The sequence below is a fragment of the Silene latifolia genome, chromosome 8 (genome assembly GCF_048544455.1).
Source record: "Silene latifolia isolate original U9 population chromosome 8, ASM4854445v1, whole genome shotgun sequence".
Classification (NCBI taxonomy): domain Eukaryota; kingdom Viridiplantae; phylum Streptophyta; class Magnoliopsida; order Caryophyllales; family Caryophyllaceae; genus Silene; species Silene latifolia.
Window position 1 is genome coordinate 6,558,592 of NC_133533.1, and position 22,605 is coordinate 6,581,196.

General features: G+C 34.8%; 2 protein-coding genes across 3 annotated transcripts; one reads left to right on the forward strand and one right to left on the reverse strand.

Moving 5' to 3' along the window:
* Positions 1 to 4,885, reverse strand: LOC141596183 (uncharacterized). Of its 2 annotated transcripts, none has more exons than XM_074416277.1 (7): positions 4,636 to 4,885; positions 2,869 to 3,249; positions 2,085 to 2,312; positions 1,638 to 1,992; positions 1,430 to 1,554; positions 1,156 to 1,291; positions 1 to 419 (listed from the first exon to the last, which is right to left on the reverse strand). In XM_074416277.1, exons 2-7 carry the CDS (start codon positions 3,210 to 3,212, stop codon positions 180 to 182), a joined length of 1,428 nt encoding a protein of 475 aa, XP_074272378.1. In that variant the 5' UTR covers positions 3,213 to 3,249; positions 4,636 to 4,885; the 3' UTR covers positions 1 to 179. The 2 variants fall into 2 exon arrangements, with proteins under 2 accessions (XP_074272378.1, XP_074272379.1); XM_074416278.1 differs by lacking the exon at positions 4,636 to 4,885 and adding an exon at positions 4,324 to 4,379.
* Positions 4,886 to 5,682: 797 nt separating this feature from the next.
* LOC141596184 (ER lumen protein-retaining receptor A) lies at positions 5,683 to 11,379 on the forward strand. Its single transcript, XM_074416279.1, has 6 exons — positions 5,683 to 6,046; positions 7,175 to 7,440; positions 9,402 to 9,517; positions 10,381 to 10,454; positions 10,558 to 10,621; positions 10,943 to 11,379. The coding sequence occupies exons 1-6, from the start codon at positions 5,956 to 5,958 to the stop codon at positions 10,977 to 10,979; spliced, it is 648 nt and encodes a 215-aa protein (XP_074272380.1). The 5' UTR covers positions 5,683 to 5,955; the 3' UTR covers positions 10,980 to 11,379.
* Positions 11,380 to 22,605: the final 11,226 nt, after the last annotated feature.

Here is a 22,605-nt window from a genome sequence, read left to right on the forward strand (position 1 = left end):
TACTAACAAAAAAATGCTATGATAAATAAGTTACGAGTAAAGTGTACAGAAATCTAACATTCGATACAAGGTTCTGAACATTAACATTGCTGGTGTTATATAAGTTTGTTGGGAGAAGAAAGGGGACTCTACCGAAATGAAAATCTAAACTTTTGATCAACAAAACTACGCCGACAACCTTAAAGGCCTAGGAAGCCAAGTTCGCTGGCTCTCTCCTTCTCGAAAGTCTCGAAGTACTGATAGATGATGGTTACTGCAAGCAGAATACCGGTACCTGAGCCGATAGCTCCCATGAAATCTGCTAAAACTGTCAGTGCACCAATGCACATTCCTCCGAAGGCAGCTGCTGTTGGTATGTAGCGGTTTAGTTCCTTCTGTAAGTTTGAATCACGGTGACCGGGCATTACCATGCCTTGTTCCTGCAGTGTCAGGAAAATCAAATTTAGTACATAAATCACATCCAATTTAGTACATAATCAAAGCAACGTGACTCACAAATTGCATTTTTTATCTTATTTAAGTAGGAGTCGGGTAATGTAGTTGAGAGACTCGACACATGAATAAGATTGTGTAGACTCGGTCCCTTTGGAGTGTTGTGGTAATGTTGCTTTAGACACAAAAGCCAGTCAATTTAGAGAAGCTAAGAGCAAAAAGTTTGATTTTCGCTCTCAGATATGGGCGGAAGCGAAACCAAATCTACTATTATGGTGCCAGCGTGACACGAATGCAGTAAAGGCACGACATTTCATAACCATATTAGCACAACAAAACAAGTATCATCATCTACAATCCTAGCTGATGGTGAAACAGCAGAGATGGAAAAATGGTCTCAAGCCTTCACTGTTGAAGCACGACAAAATGTCGTCGCGTTTAGCCATGATATCCAAAGCTAGATAGCAGGGACAGGCATAAAGAGAAAATAATAGAAGTATAGACTTCGACGTTCACAGGTGTGTAATACTACTAACTAATTCTCAACAATCTTCCCTTGACATTCCGAATCACATTATGAACACACAGGTATATATGACGCACCTAATGCAACGTATTCGCCAACGCATGGGGACAAAAGCAATCAAATAGGACTCATGGGTGTATCCGTTTATAAATCAACTCAGGAAAAAAATATCATTAGTACTCTACAGTCTACAGTACCTTGAGTTGCTTAGCAACATCCTTAGCCGATGATCCAGAAACCTCAATCCATGTCTTTGAAAACAGGGCACAGGCTGAGAGCATGAAAACTATGTAGAATAGAGCATGAAAGGGGTGAGCCGCCATGTCCGCCAAACTACATTTACAAATTTTGAAGTGTGAGCGTATTCATTCATATATATAACTGGACGACTAGACCTAGCTTCCAATTCTTTACTTCTTGTTCTTAAAAAGAAAAAAAAAACAATTCAGCGAATAGAGGGAAAGTAGAAACCTGGCTGGTGCGGTCACATAGTAAGCAAGACCGCCAACTGGGATTGATTGACCGCCATACTCAGATTCCTTCCATTTGCCCAACAAACTAACAAAGAAGTTTGTGCTGTATTTCCTGTATAGCAACTGCACAAAGACCAATAATATTATATATCCAAAAATACACCCGGGGAATAAAAGTAGCAGACAATTCGAGGTTAAAGCAGTACCTGTGAGATGAAGTAAAGGTTGGACACAAGGGCAGATTGAAGAATGATGGGCATGTTGGAAGTGTAAAATAACTTGATGGGATATGAACCCTGTTGACCACGAGCATTCTTTGATCTAACAGGCAAGACAACACGGAATCCTTGGAAGTAGATGACAATCAGGAAGATCAAAACTGTGGCAAGCAAATTGGTCACGTTTGGAAGGTTTTGCCGGTAAAATGCCTCTCGAAGAGCTCGAACTTTGTCATTCCTGGTAATTAGCAGGTGGAACAAAGCAATGACAGCACCCTCAAACTCGGCTCCACGGCCAGCATTGATAGTGGTTGGACTGAATGCCTTCCAGATGATGTTTTCACTGCAAATGAGAACATAAAGCTTACGCTAAGACAAAGCATCGAAAATGTAATAGACATAAAGCAAAATAATAGACAAGAATATGCAGCTCACCAGATGTTGGTTGCAATGAAGAGTGAGATTCCCGAACCAAGACCATATCCTTTCTGAAGAAGTTCATCAAGACAAATCACGATAATTCCAGCAAAGCAAAGTTGAAGAATGATAAGAATTGCATTGCCTACACCAAGCTGACCAACACTTCCATACATCCCAGAAAGAACATATGCTACTGCCTCACCAACAGCAATAAGAATTCCCAACAACTTCTGTGCACCATTCCTGAAGGAATTCAACGAAATGGGTCATTAATTCATTACCATCACTACTAAGCGACCATAAGCAGATTAAAATGATCTGCAGTGATCCTTGGACACATCAGGCGCATACTGACACAATACACAACTGCATGTGCACATGCAACTACAAATTAACCCGATGGGATGTGCACATGAGAAAGTCTTAAACATGAATAGCCAGCGGATGTTCGTGAACCTTAGAGAAGAGTAAATCCAGTTTTCAATGTTCGCCATATGTTGTTCTCACGCAAAACCATGGCACTAAATTTTGACAGAGACTTCAAACGTTAGAGTTATCAAGGTTCTGATTATTACTGCCATTGCATTTTAAAGCAGTATCTGTCACATTAAGGTGCAATGACCAAGCTCAGGTTGCCATGACCACTCTGAGAACAAGTCTCAAAACGAGATTTAATAGCATGCTCAAAACTACAGTTTACTATTCTTTGGCAGCAAAGCATCACGTTTTAATCAATCTAGAATCCAGTAAGACAAATCTTCAACAAAAAAAAGATGTTGCAGAATGTTTGAGCACTTACAAAAGTGCACGGTCCTCTCTGACATTGTTGTCAACTTCAATAATCTTAGACCCAGCCAAGAGCTGCATCACCAGCCCAGACGTGACAATGGGAGTGATACCAAGCTCCATGACAGTTCCTCGGTTGGAAGCAAGGATGACACGCATCCAGTAGAAAGGATCAGCACCCGTTGTGGAGTGAATTCCATAAAGTGGAAGCTGACTGCATACTAAAAAGACGAACAACGAGATAACTGTGTAGATGACCTTTTCTCTGAAGGGTACTTTCCTGTCAGCACTTTGAACCTCGGGAAGAAACGAAAGGAACGGCCTGACCAAGTGCAACACTCTAAATCCGCCTCCCATTTTGAACTATTCAACAATACCAACAAATTCCAACCACCTGTCAAAAACCAAATTTCACGAAAAACGTCACAAGCATGTTCCTTGGGCAAGCAAGCATTACTCATGTAATCAAACATAGCAAACACATGTTAATGAGATCACATCTAACGATAAAAACATGATAAACTTCAAGACCACGTCATTACCTAGATGGCTAGACCTAGAAGCTATGTTACTCCGACTCTTCTATTCCCCACGTACCCGTGTCCAACACTCGACCGGACAAGGGTATACCACTCCGACACCTCATTTTAAGCCAAATTATGCATATTTTCCATAAAAATGGCCGAGTCCAACACTTGGAAACGCACCCGTCTCAGATACTTCTAAACAAGGCTAAGCAACATAGCCTTGAAGACATGCAAGGGAATGATAAAGCCCGATACTATGGTTACATAATCCATACTGCATAGACCGTAAAAACCCAAAACATAACATAATCTCACAATCAATATAACCATCATATTGAAATGCAACCACATTACATGAATTAACTAATTTGATACATTAATCTGTCATTAGTATCTAAACCTAACCAAAACAATCCCGTAAAATTGAATGTAATATCAAAAAATTAACCCCCAATTCAACAATATAGCTAATATTCCTCCGTCCCGATCAATAGTTACCCTTGTTTGAAATTCCCCCATAAAATTGAATGTTGCATCAAAAGATTCAGTCTTTCACATGTATTCAAACTAACATTTGACACCCAATTCAACAATATAGCTAATATTTCTCCGTCCCGATCAATAGTTATGCTTGTTTAAAATTTCCGTCACAAATTTCAAACAATGATAACTATAAACACAAATTCTCATTTGTGACGGAGGTACCCGTCGCAAGCTTGTGACGGGTACCGTTTCCTCTCACAAAATACCCATTGAGAGGTGAGTGGAAAGCACATGGGGTGCCCCACGCCCCCACCTTGTCCCCCTCTCTTTTTGTGTGAGGTCACAAGCTTGTAACGGGATTAGCCAACAAGACTAGATTGGGACGAGGTGAGTATATTTGAAGTATAAATCAAGAGAGATAACAGAAAAACACTAATTTGCAGCTCCAAATTCATAACCTCTGCTGCATGCAATCAATCTCAATCAATACATAAAAATTTCGATTCATCAAATTGATTCAATGAATTAAGCTATACACATAATTTAAATACTATTGATCGGGACGGAACGAGTATATTAAAAGGCCAATTGGGTGTCCAATAAATCAACTAATAACTTAAGCGTGAAACGGGTTCAAAAACATATTTCTAACACTAACTAATGTTAAAACCCGTTTCACGCTTACAACCGTCTTAAAAAGATCAACAACTCAACATACAATATCATAAAATCAAAAATGTTGATGAAAATTAGGAGAGAAAAAAACTCACAGATCTATGAAGAATGTTGAAATTTGAAGGTATGTGAGATACTTTGATTTCTTTTTATAAAATTAATTAATTAATTAAAGTAATTAATTAATTAATTTAATTTGTTGTCTTTTTTGGGTGATGCAGAATAGTGAAGACAAGTGGATAAATTGCGGAAATAATCAGAAGAGGCTGCTGCTTCATGTATAGTGAGAAAAAAAAAAAGGAAAAAGATTTAAAAGATTTTTATTTGTTTGGTGAAGTGTGAGTCACTGAACCAATTATATTTGGACACGTCATGGTCAACACGTCTACCGTGTACGCTGTTTGGTGAAATGTGGATATTCTTGTTGTTTTGCTTGCTTCCCATTTGGGCTGGGCCATGGCAATATTAATGACTTTTGTTTTGGGTTTAGTATTTTCTGTTAGTCTCCTTTTAAGACCTCGTTCTGTTCGACTTAATTTCAACTCTCATCTAACTCACATTAATTTACCTCGGCTTAATTTATTTTACTTCAGTTCAGTTCAGCTTATTTCAGCTCTATTTCTCTCAGTTCTCTCAGTAAACTGCAAACCTCAATTCAATTCAGCTCCAATCAGCTTACTTCAGTTTAATTCAGCTTACTTCAGCTCAATTCAGTTAAAACTTTATTCAACCTAAAAGGCACGTCGCTAGTGAGGGGATGTTAAAGGAGAAGCGTAGAAGGTTTAGGTGTTTAGCTCAGGTAAGGTGGTGGTATTATCCGATTAACCTTATTAAATAAAATAAAATTGTGTTGTGGTATATTCATGATAAAATATTCCATGTTAATTGAAAACGATATCAATAGGCATAAATAAGTAGTGTTGAAAGGGATTGAAAATGATATTCATATCGTGCATTTTTGTTGTTGTTCCATATGACCATGTTTGAAACGCATAGTTAAGTGTGCTTGATGCGAAGCAATCTTAAGATAGTTGACCTCAATTGATTTCTAACCTTCTTCGACCTTTGGTCATCGATACATATACGTCTTGTTAATTAATCTCAATAAAATAGTCCGCTAACCGATGCCAAGAACGTAAATAATATAACACGTTTATACAATAAGACCGTCTTACCATAAAACTGACCTCTTTTTGGCCTACAACGTGGAAGGAACTCCCTTTGACCACCCATAATCACACCACCACATCTCCTTCTCTATTTCCCCCAAAATCTAGACAAAAGTCAAATACCCCACCACGATCACCACCGTCCTCGTCCTTTCCTCCTTTCCCCAGTTCATCAATTGAAACATATAATCAAAACCCTAATCCCCAAATTAATCGAATTACATTTTCCCCCAAATTCAAATCACCATGAATATATTCAGATTAGCTGGTGATCTCACTCATTTAATCAGTATTCTCGTCTTACTCCTCAAAATCTACGCCACTAAATCTTGCTCAGGTCTCCTTTTCTCTGAATTTCCAGTTATTTTTGCTACATTTTACGCTTATTAATTTTGTTTTCAGTTAATTTGTTTGCTTCGAACATGCGCGGAATTTGATGTTGCGATTTAATCCGTTTCTCCGTCCCAATCGTTTGTTTACCTTTTATTAAAATAATTATTTTTCTCAAAATATAATAAATGTAAACTAATGATTCGGACGCGGGAGTAGTATAAACTATAAATTATGTTTTATGTTTTATTTAGGTGTTGTGAATGATTTCATTGAATGATCATGCTTGGAAATGGATCAAAATATTGAAATGTATTCGCTCCGTCTCAATCATTTGTGTAAGGTTGATTAAAATACTTTTCGCGAATAAAAATGTTAACAAATGATTGCAATGGAAGGAGTAGCTGCTCATTTGTTGGATTGAGCCATGAGTTGATGTATAGTGTGCTTAGTTTAGAAGAGTGTTGATTGATAGTGTTGTTGGTTTTACTACGTCGTAATTGCAAAAAGGAAAAGCTGTAGTAAGAGTGACTGTATAGAGTGTATACCGTGTAGACGCGATGCTATTGCCCCCTTGACTTGTTCTTTGTGAAATAGTTGCTTTACAAGCGAAGAGGAAGACAAAACAATTGATCCTATTTACTGCAGTAAACAATTGATCCAATTTAGGGTGAATGAAGAGGAATACAAAATATTTGATCCTGTTTAACGCCTTAACGGGTTAAAACTTTGGTTAAAGGAAGCGTTTCAAGAACAAGTTACATAATAGGGATGAGTGTTGGACAATTGATGCTTCGAGATGTGCTTTGAGATGAAGAGACTAATAAGATGCACATTAAGTAGTAGTGTTGCTTTTGAATAGGGAAGGGGAGATAGGATTGTTCTTCATGATCTGATTGATGATTAAGACATGTTGGTACAATGATACTAATATAAATATATAAATGTCAATTTGAATGGGTTCATCGTGGCAATTTGTGAATTGTTTCGAATTAGGGCCGTTTTCAGAAGTGAGTTTTTTCTGCCTAAAATGAACAGAATTTTGATACGTAATTGTCTCTGGAATTTTGTTATGGTCATAGTCCTGTACTGAAATGTCCTCTTAAACTTTTAACATGGGATATCTGTTGTGAAGGTATCTCTCTGAAGACGCAAGAGCTGTTTGCTTTGGTATTTTTGACACGCTATCTGGATCTCTTTACCGATTATATCTCTCTTTATAACTCTGTAATGAAGATCGTGTTTATTGTGAGCTCATTGGCAATTGTCTGGTGTATGAGGATGCACCCTGTTATTAGGCGTTCCTATGACAAAGTGCAGGATACATTTCGCCACTACTTCCTTGTTCTTGGGTGCTTTGTTTTAGCCTTTCTAGTCCATGAGAAGTTCACCTTCCAGGAGGTAAAAGCTCGAACTTATAACATGTATAATGTCTTATATTTGCCAATTAAAATTTGGATTCTCGTGGATGCTCAATGTCAACTCTAAAGCTGAGAATCCTATTATGATGATAGATATGATTTCATCTTATAGAAGACATGGAATATTGACTCTTATGTTGACTTTGAAATGGAGTTTGTTAAGATACTATACATCCGAACTCCCTTACCGCAATTTGCAGGAGCTATTGAGGTCCTGTTTTAATGTTGTTGTCTTCCTGTAGAGTTATATAATATCTTGTGTTTTCACATAATGGTCTTGAAGTTCTCAACACTTCAGGTAAAATATATTTAGGGTGGTGTACGTTCTACAATCCTACTGTCATTGAAATAGTAATTCGTTGAAAAGCCTCACTATTGGACACTGTCGTATACCTTTGTTCACTAAATCTCTGTTGCAATATTTGTATTGCTATAATTTGAAGGTCTCCACACGTTGCCAAATAATGTTACTGGTTCATCACAGATTAAGCAATTGTATCTTTCATTTTATGCCCTGTGGCGCTGAAATGGTTTTTACGCTTCTTTTTACCCTAAACAGAGGTCAGTAGCACAATTAGGTAACAGCCCTCAGGGGCGGATCCACGTGGTGGCCTATGGAGCGCCTGCTGCCATAGTGTTTCTGAAAAATTATGATATGTGTGAAACACTGATAAACAGTTGAAAGAAAATAAGAGTGTCTCAATGGTAAGTGTTGTGTAGTATCATCCTCAAGGTCTTGGGTTCAAAACCCATTGTCACAGTTTTGCTTTCAGCTGAACTATTTTATGTACAAACAGAAGTGAGTTTGATCTAATTTACATGGTTTCCTACTTCCATCTTTCCCTTAACTTCCATTGATCAAGATCTGATTATTAGTTTCACACTAATAGCTACTAAACAATAATATTCATCATTATATTAAAATTATAAGTAGATATTTTAATTTAAGCTAGCACTTTATGCAAAATTTTAAATTGTTAGTTAGATCAAAACTTCTCACCACTATTGTGAGGTGATATTAGCAACATTTAGCTACATTAGGCTGCCACAACCCAAATCACGGACATGATAGAAACCAACAATGTTATTGATCTTAGCGATAAAAGCAGCGGACTAGGGAGAAGGGTATTACCAATTTTAAAATAAAAATTGTGCCCCCGGGGCTAAAATCCTTGGTCAACCACTGACTGTCCCCCCTCTAATAAAGCTATGGTTGACTATGAGCTAGTTGTCTATCTAATTTATGATACTTAGGGCCATACTTCGTAGAATCTTGTGCTCTTAAATAGGTTATTAGCTTTGCTTTTCAAGTTCATATGACTATATTTGCATCATTGCATGTCCTATACTCCTATATACCATTTCAATTTTCATTCACCTTGGGGACATGTTACTTTGACACTTCACTGTAGCGACATGTCACTATTCGAGATAGACACTCCTACGGCCCAGGTGGAAGTAATTTATCCTAATACGGTGAAGTGGTGGTTATGACACTATGGCTTTATAGCCTTGGCACTTTGGCAGTAGTGAGCACTGAGCAGTACCCCTCTTTTGAACTGTGGGTATCATCATTTAATGGAGTTTGTTACTTTGTTATATCCATATGACTGGATAATCAAAGTGTGGGTCGGGGCTGGCCGGCTGGGTGGTAAAAGAAAATTTTATTCTGTATGATGTATGGTGTTTTTTTTTTCTTTGATGGAACCATGTATGATATATTTTGAAGTCCTAAATAGTTTAGGACTAGTTATGTAAGAACGATTTAAGGAGGATTGCCTTCATAGCCCCCTATGAACTGATCTATCTATAGTTCATAGCTGCTTAATATTTGACTCAGTTGAGGCTTAATGCTTTATCCATTCTAGTTGTCATCTTCTCTTGTTATTGTTCTTCTGTTAGTTGCCTATGCATTCCTTCACCCACTTGACTTTATTCCAGGTTTTTTGGGCATTTTCCATCTATCTGGAAGCTGTTGCTATTCTTCCTCAACTTGTTCTTCTGCAAAGAAGTGGGAATGTTGACAATTTGACAGCTCAATATGTTCTCTTCCTCGGGTACATCATCTATACATTTCACTTTCTAATTAATTGTGTGTATCTGTTTGGTTTTCCTTTTCTATTTTGTTTTTCATTTTTCCTTTTCTATTTTGTTCGCATTTTGAGGTGTACGTTTACCCATACACGGTTCTAAAGGATGATTCATGTCAGCCGACCCCAAATCATTTTGGGATTAAGGCTCTGATGTTGTTGTTGTTGTTGTATCTGTTTGGTAATGATGCGAATTATCTATCATGAAATTTATGCTAAGAGTATGTAAAAGTCTGTTGGCACCAGAATACTTAAAGTAACGAGCAATGGTATGAAACATCAGGCAGGCTTCTGTAATATCAGCATCTTTTGGGGACAATCTTGTAGAGCTGTAATTATAGAACCTAAATTGCTTGTCATAGACTTGCTAGCTGATAATTTGGTGGTAGTGGGTGAGACGGTAACCGTTTTCGAGATAGGGTGATAAACAGGCAGAGCCGAGCTGAGTAGTTGAGAGTACAAGCGCGGCTTCAGTTACTGTAAATGAAGTCAAACTTGAACAAAGCAATTCTATGCTTCCATGTTCGAATCAAACCCAACATTACATACATGATATCCTTATGCCTCAATTTTGCAAGCAGTATCATATAATCATATTTCTTAGGATGTTACTTGTTGTTGAGTTGTTGCATGGAATATCTTAGACTTTGTGCCCTAAGACTAACAATCGATGTACAATAGCATTTTATTTTTCATCAAGGTATGGCGATCCAGGTGTAGCCAGTATTTATCCCTGGTTTCGTTTTTTTTTTTTTTAATTTTTTTTTTTTTTATGTTGTCTGACTAGAGTACTTAACACCTATTTACGAGTGTGTTTCCTTTTTATCCAGGGCATATAGGGGATTATATATTGTCAATTGGATTTACCGCTATTTTACAGAACCCCATTTCGGTCGATGGATAGGTAAGCCTTTTTCTTTTGCATTTACTTTAGTGTGGGGGATTCATCAGTAAACCGATACAATAGCCAATTGGTTTTGACTGGATATTATCGCTTTCTTTTTCAGCTTGCATTTCTGGTCTTGTTCAGACTGGTCTCTATGCAGATTTCTTTTACTATTACTTTATCAGGTGAGCAATGCTAAACTTGATCTTCTGTTTCTTTTATTTATTTTGTTTCATTAATATAAAGTGTCTGCTGAAGGGGAGCCTTGGCGCACCAGTTAAGGTGTTGCCGTGTGAACGAGAGGTCACGGGTTCAAGTCCTTGGAGCGGCCTCTTGCCAAAATGGCAAGGGAGGCTTGCCCCTATTACACACCCTTATGGTGGGACCCTTCCCCGGACCCTCGCCTTGCGGGGACGCCATCGCCCATCGAGCACGAGCTGCCCTTTTAATATAAAATATCTGCTTTTTTAAGTGTGATAGATATGATATGCCTTTCTGTTTTGCAGCTGGAAGAACAACACAAAGCTTCAGTTGCCAGCTTGAGCCCGTAGCTCAAAGGGATCACACGGCTGGCTTTGAAATCTTGTTTTTGTGACGGTATGCTTTAACAAGGGTTTGGTGGAGTAACTCTCGAATGTTGGGAAGCACCATTGTTGCTATGACATTTTGAATTGATGGGAACGAAGAAATTAGTAGATATATGAGTGTATGGCATTCGATGAGGATTTTGTTTTCACAGAAATTAGGTCAAAAACACTTGTTCCGACTTTGGAGGTTAACATTCCTGTGGTCTTGAGTAAACATGTAAAGAATTAGAAAGATACATGTCGATCTTTGTTGACGAAACATTACAGGATCTAATTTACTCTTTTACCTATGAAATTAATTAGTCGTTGCACTTGTGCTTTGGATGCTCAGGCTCGGCTAGCTCGTTGATTGTTTATTTGATGAAATTGTGATACGTTGTTGATATTAAAGCTCTATCCTTCAAGTTGAGCAAGCTCAAGGTCTAGCTTCCACGCAGTAAGCTTTGTATCAGGCACTCTCACCGTGAAACACAAACCATAATGTTCGAATATATCAACGAGCAGGTCAGCCGTGCCTGTTGGGGTATTGTACGTTCTACGTAGCTTAGATCTAAATCTAGCGTGCATGGTCCGTTCCTCATCTGTAACTTACGCTTAGGATTTCATGAGGGCTCGTGTTCCTGTTCACAAAGACGATGATAATGACTGAAAAATCAATAATTATTTATTTATAGACTTCCGTTTCTAATCAATTGAGCGTTTTTTGTTTCCTTAAAAATCGAACGTCCATAACAAGTTCTCCAATTTAAACACCATGGCAAGCATGGGCGGAACCAAGAAAGAAATGTATCCAAGGCTAGATTGATCGACAACTAAATCGTAGTGGGTGGAAAAAAATTCAGCCCATTACGTACCTTTTTAACGAGACGGATATTTATTATTTTAATTAATGATGTATGATCATTCGAAAAAAATTAGCTTAACAAAGCAATAGTAAAGATTAACAAAGCAATATTTATAATAGATTGTCCAATAAAATTGTATTTTTGTTTGACAAAACTGAAACAAAATAATATTAAGTTTGTGATTGTCCAATAAAATTGGATTTTTGTACGACAAAATTGAAACAAAGTAATATTAAGTTTGTGAATGATTGACTTTAAAATTAAAATTAGGGATGAGAATTCGGTGAAAATGTGTAAAAATTGTAATTAGTAGGAGTCGAACTGCACTTCAATCTTAACTATTTAGTTCACTTAGTACATTTTACATTTGATGTCTGCCTAACTGCCTTCAGCACAAAACGCCTGGTTCCGCCCCTGAATTGGCAAAAATACACCGCATTACTATAAACTAGTTTTAATCCCGTGCAAAAATTGCACGGGGTTACTTATTAAACAATTGTTATTATTAAATTATGAATGAAGAAAATGTAGAAATATTGAAATTCAAATATACAAAATTATAAGTAAGAATATCAATCGACAGTATTTAATATAGTAAAGACAATAACATGAATACAGTCGTTATTACATGAGACGGTTTTACACGGTGAGACGATTTCGTTGTATATAAAAACAACTTACTTATTAGTATTAGATAAATAGTTTATTTGTAGAAATAAACCATCTCACAGGGTGATCCGTCTTACTCTATAATTCGTGTCAATCTAAATAGGCTGAATAACAAACTGTTAGCTTAAAATCTAAATATGATTAAAATATGCTTAAACAACCTCAAACTAACCCATTAGAATAACATATCGCCAAAGCCCCCACCTTCACCTAATAGTAGTAAATCAGTAATGCTAACCTAACATACTTCACACGCCTCTTTCTCTCTCGCTCTCTTTCATCAAACACACCGTCACCAGTCACCGTCATTATATCACTCCCTCAAACTCATTCTCTCACTTCTGTCTCAACTTTATCTCTCGTAAATCTCATGGATTCATAGTCCCTATAATTCTCTCTATAATCCTCCTTCTTTAAACAATATATCATCTCCTTACTCGATAATGTTTACCTAATTGTCAATCTCTCTCACTATCAGCTATGTTGGTTTCATTTTTTGTTCATGTTTCTGTGATTTTTTTCTATTCAATTTCTCATAGATCTGATGGTTATTTTTCTAAAAGTTGATTTTTTATTTTTTTATAAATTATAAAATTATTAGTGAATATCATAAATCTAATGAGTATTGTTTTTTTAAATAAAATTACTCAATATAAGTAAGTATGTGTTTTTAAATAATATTATTTTTACTTTATTTCATTGCTATATTATGTTTAAATTATTTTTTTCATTTATTTAAAACTTATTTTCGTTAATTTTAAAAAATCCCATATTTTGAATGTAATCTTCCCCTTTTTTGAAGTTTTTTTATTTTACTTTTTTGACAAAACAATAGAGTATTTCTGAGAACGGAAATCAAATCTATTAAATTTAAATGACTTGGATATTTTTTGAAGAATATTTATCAATTAAATTCCTAAATCTTATTTTTTATATAAGTTTTTTATGGTTTAATGGCATATTTTTTCTATACTGAATTACGGGATTTTTAAAGAGAATTTTTTGAAATAAATTGTTAAATTTAGTTTTCGGATTTTTTTGAAGATTTTAAAACAATTTTTTCAAAAAACATACGTTATTTTTAGATGTTAAATATTTGTAATCACTTTCTTGAGATCATTTAAAAGAATTAGATTATATTAATTCAAATTAGATTAGCTTAGATTATACGGAGTATTAATACATTGATTTTATTATCAAAAAAACGTGCAAAATAAACTCAAAATCGTTTTCTTCGGAGAAATTTTTCAGATTTGAATTGGGTGGAGGAGATGAGAGGAGAGAGGGTAATTAAATGGTGTATAGAACATGGTGGGTCCTATATTGGCCAAATTTCTAAAAAATTTCAGCCAATGAAAAGCCTTGAAAGAACCTAGCTTTTATACTAGGTAGATATCATGCATGCCCCCAGTATCACATGATTAAGACCAATTGACTTGAGTTAGTTAGTTACTTAAAAATCTGTTACATCCTTCCTATAACCATAACAACTTCATCATCAACTTCATCATCTTTATCAACTTCATCATCAACTTCAAGAAACAAACTATGGGGAAACAAACGTTTTTCATGCTTTTGAGAGCCTTTTACCAGGGCGGCAAGGAGGTACTGAAGGAAAAATCGCTGATATGAAGACGGGTGGGATGAGTGGAGAGAGTGACATGAGCGAAACCATGAAAGAAGAGGGTAGACGGTTATTAATCGAGTATAACAACTTAAAGAACAACTATTGGACTTATATTGACTTCTCACAAGAAACATCCGATCGTGATGATGATAATGCTGCTGGTATCGTCTTCTTCACTGTTCCATATTGATGTTTTGTGATTTCTTAATTCGTATCATCGTTGTTTTGTGATTTCTTGTTGCTACATTTGTTTTTGTTTCAATTTAAAGCATTTACTTGAGTTTTCTGGTGATTTTTTTTTTTGTTATGCTCGCTGTTATTTGTACTCTTGTTAAGTTTTAATGAATTTCGTAATGATTTTACTGCTTTTTTCAATTAGTATGAAACGCTGATGATTTCAATTAGTAGGAATTTGATGAATCGATGATTTCAATTAGTAGACAACAGTCGGTAACAGAATATAAGGATATGTTTGAATTATGATTTCGACTTATTGCATTCTGTTTGTTTGTTAGCAATATTTTGTGAATTATCGTCGTCTTCTTGAATATTTACTGATTTTGCGCCGCATTATTTGCGTGTAAGAAGTGGTTTTATTAATTTTCTCGCATTTTTTTTGTTATGCTTTATGAATTGCCGATTTACTGCATTTTTTTGTTGTATAATTATTTTCTTGATGATTTTAACATATTTTTGGCGGCATAATGAGTATGATAATGTAGTTTTGATTAGGTTGATAAAATGATGATTACGAGAAAGATTTCGATTATATGTTCAAATTCATGAATAGGACGAAATGATGAAGTACGCTAATGATTGTAATAATGTTTGAATTTATGAAAATTTCTAGCGATTTTCGGTATCGATATTTTATTAGTTGTGATTATTGTTTCGCATTTCATTTTCGATTCAAATCTATAAAATATAAGTAAAAGGCTATTCTAAAATGATTAATAAACGCCACGTAAAAAAAGCCACGTAGAATCCAAAAATGCCACGTAAATGTGAGTATCAAAACTCATTGCCACGTAATTGTCTTATTTTATAGATTTAATTCATTTTTCTATAAATTAATTTAATTTATATAACCCTTACAAATTTACATCAAAATTTCATAATTTATAATCAATATTGATATTTTAATTGAAATTTTGGTAATAAAACATGTTAAAAATTAAAACTTTTCATATTACTTAACATGCACCCACCATTTTTATTAACACTCTTTTCTATTTAATTCATTTTTTTTTTTTTGAAAAATTTAATACATTAAACATTATAATACATTCATTAAAACTCTTCATAATACTTAACACCCACCAAATTAATTAAAATTTCTTCTTATCTAATTAAGCTTATAATATTTGGGTCGTAGTATTTTCTTCTGAGGTTAACTTAATTACACACATTGGCTTTCTGTATTGAGTAACATTAAGTAACATTTAGTAATTAGTGAAGGGAGATGTGTCTCGTATATGTTATTTTCATCATTCTTTAAAGCTAAGCAAATGTTTTTTTTCCTTGGTAATTCACAGGGGCTGAGTACTCAAAGCTAGCACCATGGGAGCTCAAGGAATCAATCACTAGAGCAGAACTCGAAAGATTGCGTAGGGAATTTTGGATTCGACCTCATAAAAAAGGCAGAAAAGGTAATCCACTCGACATTTCTTATATGCAAATATTATTAAAACTTAACCTATCCTATCATGTGGCCATTATTTTGGCTTGCAAGAAAATTGGGAGGCACTTGAAGCCGCAAGTCTAGTCTTGATCCATGCTATTGGAGGCAAATCATTTCTTGCTCAGAGTATTCTTGACAAAGCCGGTCTTCAAAGGAAATTTTCTAATATGAGGGTTTGTTACGATAAAAGAGGTGCGTTAGGTTTATATTCATCCGTTGTTGTTTCTCTTAATGTAGAAGAGAACCCCAAAACCATACTATAAAGGAACATTTTCAGTTTTCACCCAAATATTCATTTCCTCTTTCATCCTCGGTGTTCATAGTATTGTTGGAATATGTGTCCTCCGACAATAATGCGATCACAACTGTTGATCATGATGATCACATGTTTAAATCTCATTATAAAGAATACAATTGGGAAGAAATATTTTACTGTCAACTGGTCCACACATATCGGTAATGATTGGCTGACTAGAGTTTGACATTACTGTCGTGCGACGGTGGTGATCAGTTGATCCCCTAGGTCATACCTAAAGGGCAACACTCTTAATGGATCAATTAATTGATCGTATAACGTTACGAGTCAATTAAATTATTTAAAATTGACGGACGATTTTGGAAGTAATATTTACGTGTCTCATTGAAATTTGATTAAATGAGATACGGTCTAAGTAATCGAATTGTTTCATTACTCAGATGAAATTATTGTTTAAGGAAATAATTTAAATTGAATGAATTATTATAAATACAAATTGTTGTGATTTATAATTGGTAAAATATTTTGGTACAAGTAATTATGAATTACTAGGTCGATTTTTGTATATGACGTATTTTTATTAATACGTTGATTTTTATTATGTTAAATATACATAACAATTTTATGTGACATGTGACATATGACATATTGAAAAATTGACAAAAATAAAATGGATTCCATTTTACATATGTGCCGAAATGAAGAGGAGGTTTAGGATTATATTGTGTTGATTATGTTAGTGGTAAACATGATCATTAGCTACTAAACTAGCCATGCAAAACTTAGTTGTCATTGTGAAGACAAACTCAAGCATGCATTGGCTCCCCTCTCTACCCTTACCCGGTTTTCGCCAAGAGCAAAACCAAGGGTTTTGCCTTATAATTTATGATATACACTTGATAACATTGTAGTGTATTCATTCATTCATTCATTCATCATCTATCAAAAATATTTTAGAGAGATAAAAATATTTTTTTCTTCCTTCTTCTCCTCCTCCTAACCGATTTTAGGAGACCAAAACCAAATATTTTTGGGTCAATTTTTATGCTAAATTAATATTGTTCTAGTATACATAATATTAATTTAATTAAGAGTTTGCTTTGGGTATTATACTTTGGGAGGGATCCTATACTTGGATCCTAGTTCATCCATTGAGGAAAGCACAAGAACAAGAGAGAAGGAGATCTCTCTTGTGCCTAAATAAACCGAAATACCAATGTAAGATAGAGATTTCTTCTTTAAATTGTTTATAGTTTGCATGCATAAGATCACCAATTAATTTTATGATTAAATTAACATAAAACATATATGAATATATTGAGTATATAGATCTACTTTTCCTTCAATCGGTATCAAGAGCTATGGTTGTTTGCATGCAAATCGGTTAAAAGTTTTTCCGAGTTATACGATTAACATATAAAACTTGTTTAATTTGTGTTATTATGATATATCACGAAAATCATTATGCATGTTAAAGTTTCTGGTCCTAAAATTTTTTTAGGATATTTTGGTTAATTTATGGATTTTTATTGTTCATATTATATAATAATGGCATTAAAATATGATTTTATGAATAAAATGTCATTTTTGGACTAAAATTAGCTAAACTTTGAATTTTCCAGTGATTTTTGGATATGTTGTCACATATATTATTTTCCGATGACCTGTAAATTTTCATAATTTTTGGACTTCTTATGCACGAAAAATGGATTTTTCATTATTAAAATCGGATTTAGATGAAAAATAAGTTAATATGAGATAAATTTCGAATCTGGTCATAGAAATTTAGTATGTTGTCATATGAAATTTTACAAGATGTGTGTAAAATAATAGGCTATATTGAAGTCTTTATGCATGATTTATGATTTTTTGAAGAAAAATAGCATAAATAGTGACTTAATTAGTGAAATATTAATAAAACATACTCCATGACTAATGAAAAACATCATATGTTGCATTTTATTATCCATTTCAGATCTAAACTTTAAAAGTTGATAAATATAATTTTTCTCATGTTTTTATGATTATTTTTGTTAAAACCGATAAACCGCAACAAAGTTTTTCCGGATAAATTTCGAAATATTTAACCTAAGTTTTTGAATATTATGAGTGTCATGGTATTTTTCCATAATGTTCATGAGTTTAAATTTCAAATTTTGAATTTATTTGAATTTTTGTGATTTATTTGAAGTTTATAGCATTTTATTGTAATTTTAAGTCCATTAATGAACAAATTTTAGAAATATGAGTTAATTATGGTCAAATAATTAGTGAAGACTAAATTTTGATTCCTAAGAGGTTAGGGTAATTAACTTATGCATAAATATGAATTTATGTAATTTTTGTGATTATAAAACGTTGAATCACGCAAATCCGTAAAAACCGTGTAATATACGATATTGGCTACTTAAAGGCGATTTAGCATAAAATTGGGCATGTTCATACATATTATAATGCTGCATTTTATTTATAATTGTCATAATTTTATTTTATGTAATTTTTGAATTATGTAATTTTACTTAGTATGGCTTTAGTTTTTAATTGGTATTAACCGAAATGTATGGAAATATCAATTCGGTTGAAATTTATTGTGATCTCGTATCACCGTTTTGTAATTTAATAGATTTATTTTATTTTAGTTACAAATGTATAATAGGAAATTATGTAATTTGTTATGTAATTTTATTTATTTCGGAGTTCCCAAAGACGGATTTCTTCAAGATGGTGATACATTGAGACGGTGTTACCTCGAGATGCATGCCACAACCGAAGTTCAAGGGACCAATGAAGTTGGTTTCCGAATATGTAATAGTTAAATAGTTTTTCTATTTTTAGGAAGGCCATACTAGGATTTTTTTTTATTTTTTTATGCTTTGCATTTTATTTATATGTCGCATGCATCGCTAAATCGCCATAACTAAAACATGCATCATCACTTATCGAGTATATCGACCGTGTCAATTAGAATTATCGTAGTTCACCGCTTTAGTTCACTTAAAACGTGATAGATAATAAATTGACATGACCTCTCGCTAAAATAAACAATTGAGACATAGCCTTACCAAAGAGTAGAAACCATGAAAACCTATTTCGTGAGGGAGTGCACTCGGCCATCCCGGGGTACAAACCTTGTTACGTAGGGAAAGTGAGTGATAAATGTCTATCCGCCGAATTCGTGTTGATGAGGGTTTCATCGGCCATCCCGTGCCCAAATTAATGTGAATTTGGATCATGGACACATTTATTCGAAATTTGGATTGATCTCAACGGAAGTATTCGTGACCGTAGTCGCATGTGTTCCGGGCTATAGATAAACATTAGAGTAAATTTATCGACCAAGAGTTCTAAAAGTAGAATCGATTAAGCATTAATCCACCGAGTTATATTGATAAGGGTTTCATCGGCTATCCCGTGCCTAAGTTGATATGAATTTGGGTCTTGGAATCATTTATCTAGTTGGGTAGAGGTCACTAGAAAAATGAAATAAAACTTGTTTAAATCTTTTTACGAGTATTATTTTAAAACGACATATGTTTTACTCCTTCTATTTTGTTTTGTAAACCACTTTTTTTTTTCTCATAACAAATGGCTACACCAAACCCAAACGCCACGCCTCTCACTAATTCATCATGGCTCCGATCCTTCATGGATCGATATAAACTAGAAAAGAATGGGTCAAATTTCTCCGATTGGGATGCCCAACTCAAATTAGCCGCCCAAGGTGACGACAAGCTTCGTTACCTTACCGAGACCTCTCCACCCGAACCTACGACTAGGTCGACCGCCGCCACTAGGGAAGCATATGAGGCTTACCATAAGGAGTCCGCCGGAATGAAAAATGTGTTGATCTTTGCGATGGAGGCGGATCTCCAAAGGAGAGCCTTTAAGATGGGCACCGCTAATGAGATTTACTCCAAGCTTCTGACAATGTTTTCACAAACTCCGCGGATCGTCCAATATGAGGCGGCCGCGACATTCTTTGATCTCGACTTCAAAGAGGGCCAAAAGGTTAGCCCTCATGTGCTCAAACTTATGGAGCTAGTCGAGACCTTGAAGATTCAAAAGGTTGAAATCCCCAAAGAACTCATTGTAGATAGGATTCTACACTCCTTATCCAAAGTCAAGGCATATGTTCAATTCCGGGTGAATTTTAACATGCAAGACAAGGATGTGTCTCTTGAAAAATTGCACAAGTTACTTGTGCAAGCCGAAAGGGACATGGGGTTAAATGTGAACCCACCCAAGGATGTGCTTAACATTAGCACCAAAAGCAAGGGGAAGTTCAAGAAGAATGGGAGGAAGGGTAAGAAACAAGCTCCCACTTTCACCAAAGCTAAGACTTATGAAGCTAGCACTTCAAAAATCAAGAAGGGTCCTCTTGATAAATGCCATTATTGTAATGGTGTTGGACATTGGAAAAGAAATTGTTCCAAATACCTTGGTGATATTAAGGCTGGAAAGATTACTTCAGTAGGTAAATGACTATCCTTTCTTTTATGTTTCTATTTCAACTATGGTATTGTGATACAAAGTTGTGATAATGTATCTCCCTTTTTATTGTAAATAGGGCCTCCACCAAGCAAAGACAAGGAAAAAGAAAAGCAAGCTTGAGAAACCATCAAGAAGCTAGGAATAGCTTTCATGGAGCTTCGCTTTTTATTGTCTTATTTTAACTATGTTTTGGATTTTAGAACCTTTAAGTTTCCGTGTTCGACACTACAAGAAATCCTGTTTCGGGCGACTAAAAATGGCGACTGAAAAAAATAGTCGCCAAATTGGCGACTGAAAAAAAATTCGGGCGACTACTAGCTGTCGCTAATTTGGCGACTACCAAATTCCTCCAAATTATTGGACCTGGCGACTGATTTTCAGAACGGACGACTGAAATCAGTCGCCAAATTGGCGACTACCCCTCTGTCAGTCGCCATTTTGTGTGAACAAATAAAGTCTAGGATGGCACCTCCCCCAGTCCTCACCTACTTTTACTTTTACAAACCCAAAAAAGCTCATCTTTCTCTTGTTTTATCCGTCAACTTCATATCTCCATCTTCTTTTATTTTAGATTCTAACCCAACTCAGATATCTTCACCTTTCACTTGTTTTCCCAATAAAATCACAAATATTCAAAAATTTCCCAACATAATCTCATTAAAACAACATTAAGCTTCCTCACATTTTTAGTTTTATTAAGTCTCAATTCGAATCTCATCTTATTTTTGTACTTGTTTGATTAATTAAAGATATTATTTCTCTTTTCAGTTTTATTACTCTCTTATCTTCATCTTCCTCTTTTTGGATTTCATCTCATTAAAACAAGGTGTTGAGTCGGCCGAAAACGAGACGAGAAGCAGTGGAGACGGATTCTAGGTGTTTTTTTATAGCTTTTGTAAGTATGTTCATGTAATTTATGTAAATGTAAATACTAGTTTGTAATGTAAATTTTTTTAAAGTATGTAAATGGAAATTGATTGTAATGGCTTTTGAAGTATGTATATTGATATTAGTGTCTTTTGAAGTATTCAAATGTAAATTAGCAAAGCAATACTAAATTGGCGATGTTTTTTTTTTTTGCAAGATTTGTGGCTTTTTTGCATATCTGGGAGCCCAGATTTGTGTTTTTATTTTTATTTTTATAATGTCAAAATGGCGACTGATTGTCAGACATTGACTACTGACATCAGTCGCCAATTTGGCGACTACCCATCCGTCGCCATTAAAGCCATTTGGCGACTACTTTGTCAGTCGCCAATTTTAGCGACTGACTTCAGTCGCCCGATTTCCAATTGGCGACTAAGTGTTGCTACTGTGCTCTGGCGACCAATTTCAGGCGCCATTTTCGTTTTAGCGACTGATTTCGGTCGCCAAACGTAGTCGCCCGAAACAGGATTTCTTGTAGTGCGACATGGAAAAGTATTTTGGATAATTGGTTGTATTATGGATAATGGTGGCTTGGTTTGCAACCCAAGTCACCCGTTTTATCATTTTATCCTTGTTCTAAAATTCGTATTTACATGCTTGCTCTTAGAAACATATGATTATTCACTTAAAGTGATCTAATAGACAACTATAATGATGAGATTCATTATACGTCCACATGCTTAAGGCTTGTGTATGATCATTTATAAAGTGATATTGAGTCTATGAACTCTCTTAAAGGAATGTCAATCACCAAGTACACTTCAAAATCTAAAACTATTAGTCAACCTATCAGATAGTTCTCCTTATACTTCAAAATCATTATTTGTGTCTCATATGCTATCTTTGAATCTCTAGTGTATTTATTCTAAAGATAGAGTGGGAGAAAAATGAGGACACAACACACACCAAGATAAATATGTGTACTTGTATATATGAGATCTACGCAAGGAGAATGAATATGAATATGGTCTCAAATAGTTCTATATGACTAAAGAGACCAAGTGAAGTAATCTAAGGAATATTTTCTCAAGATAACTACACGAGGAGACCAAAAGAAAGTTTTGGAAGAAAAATGACTAATGTAAA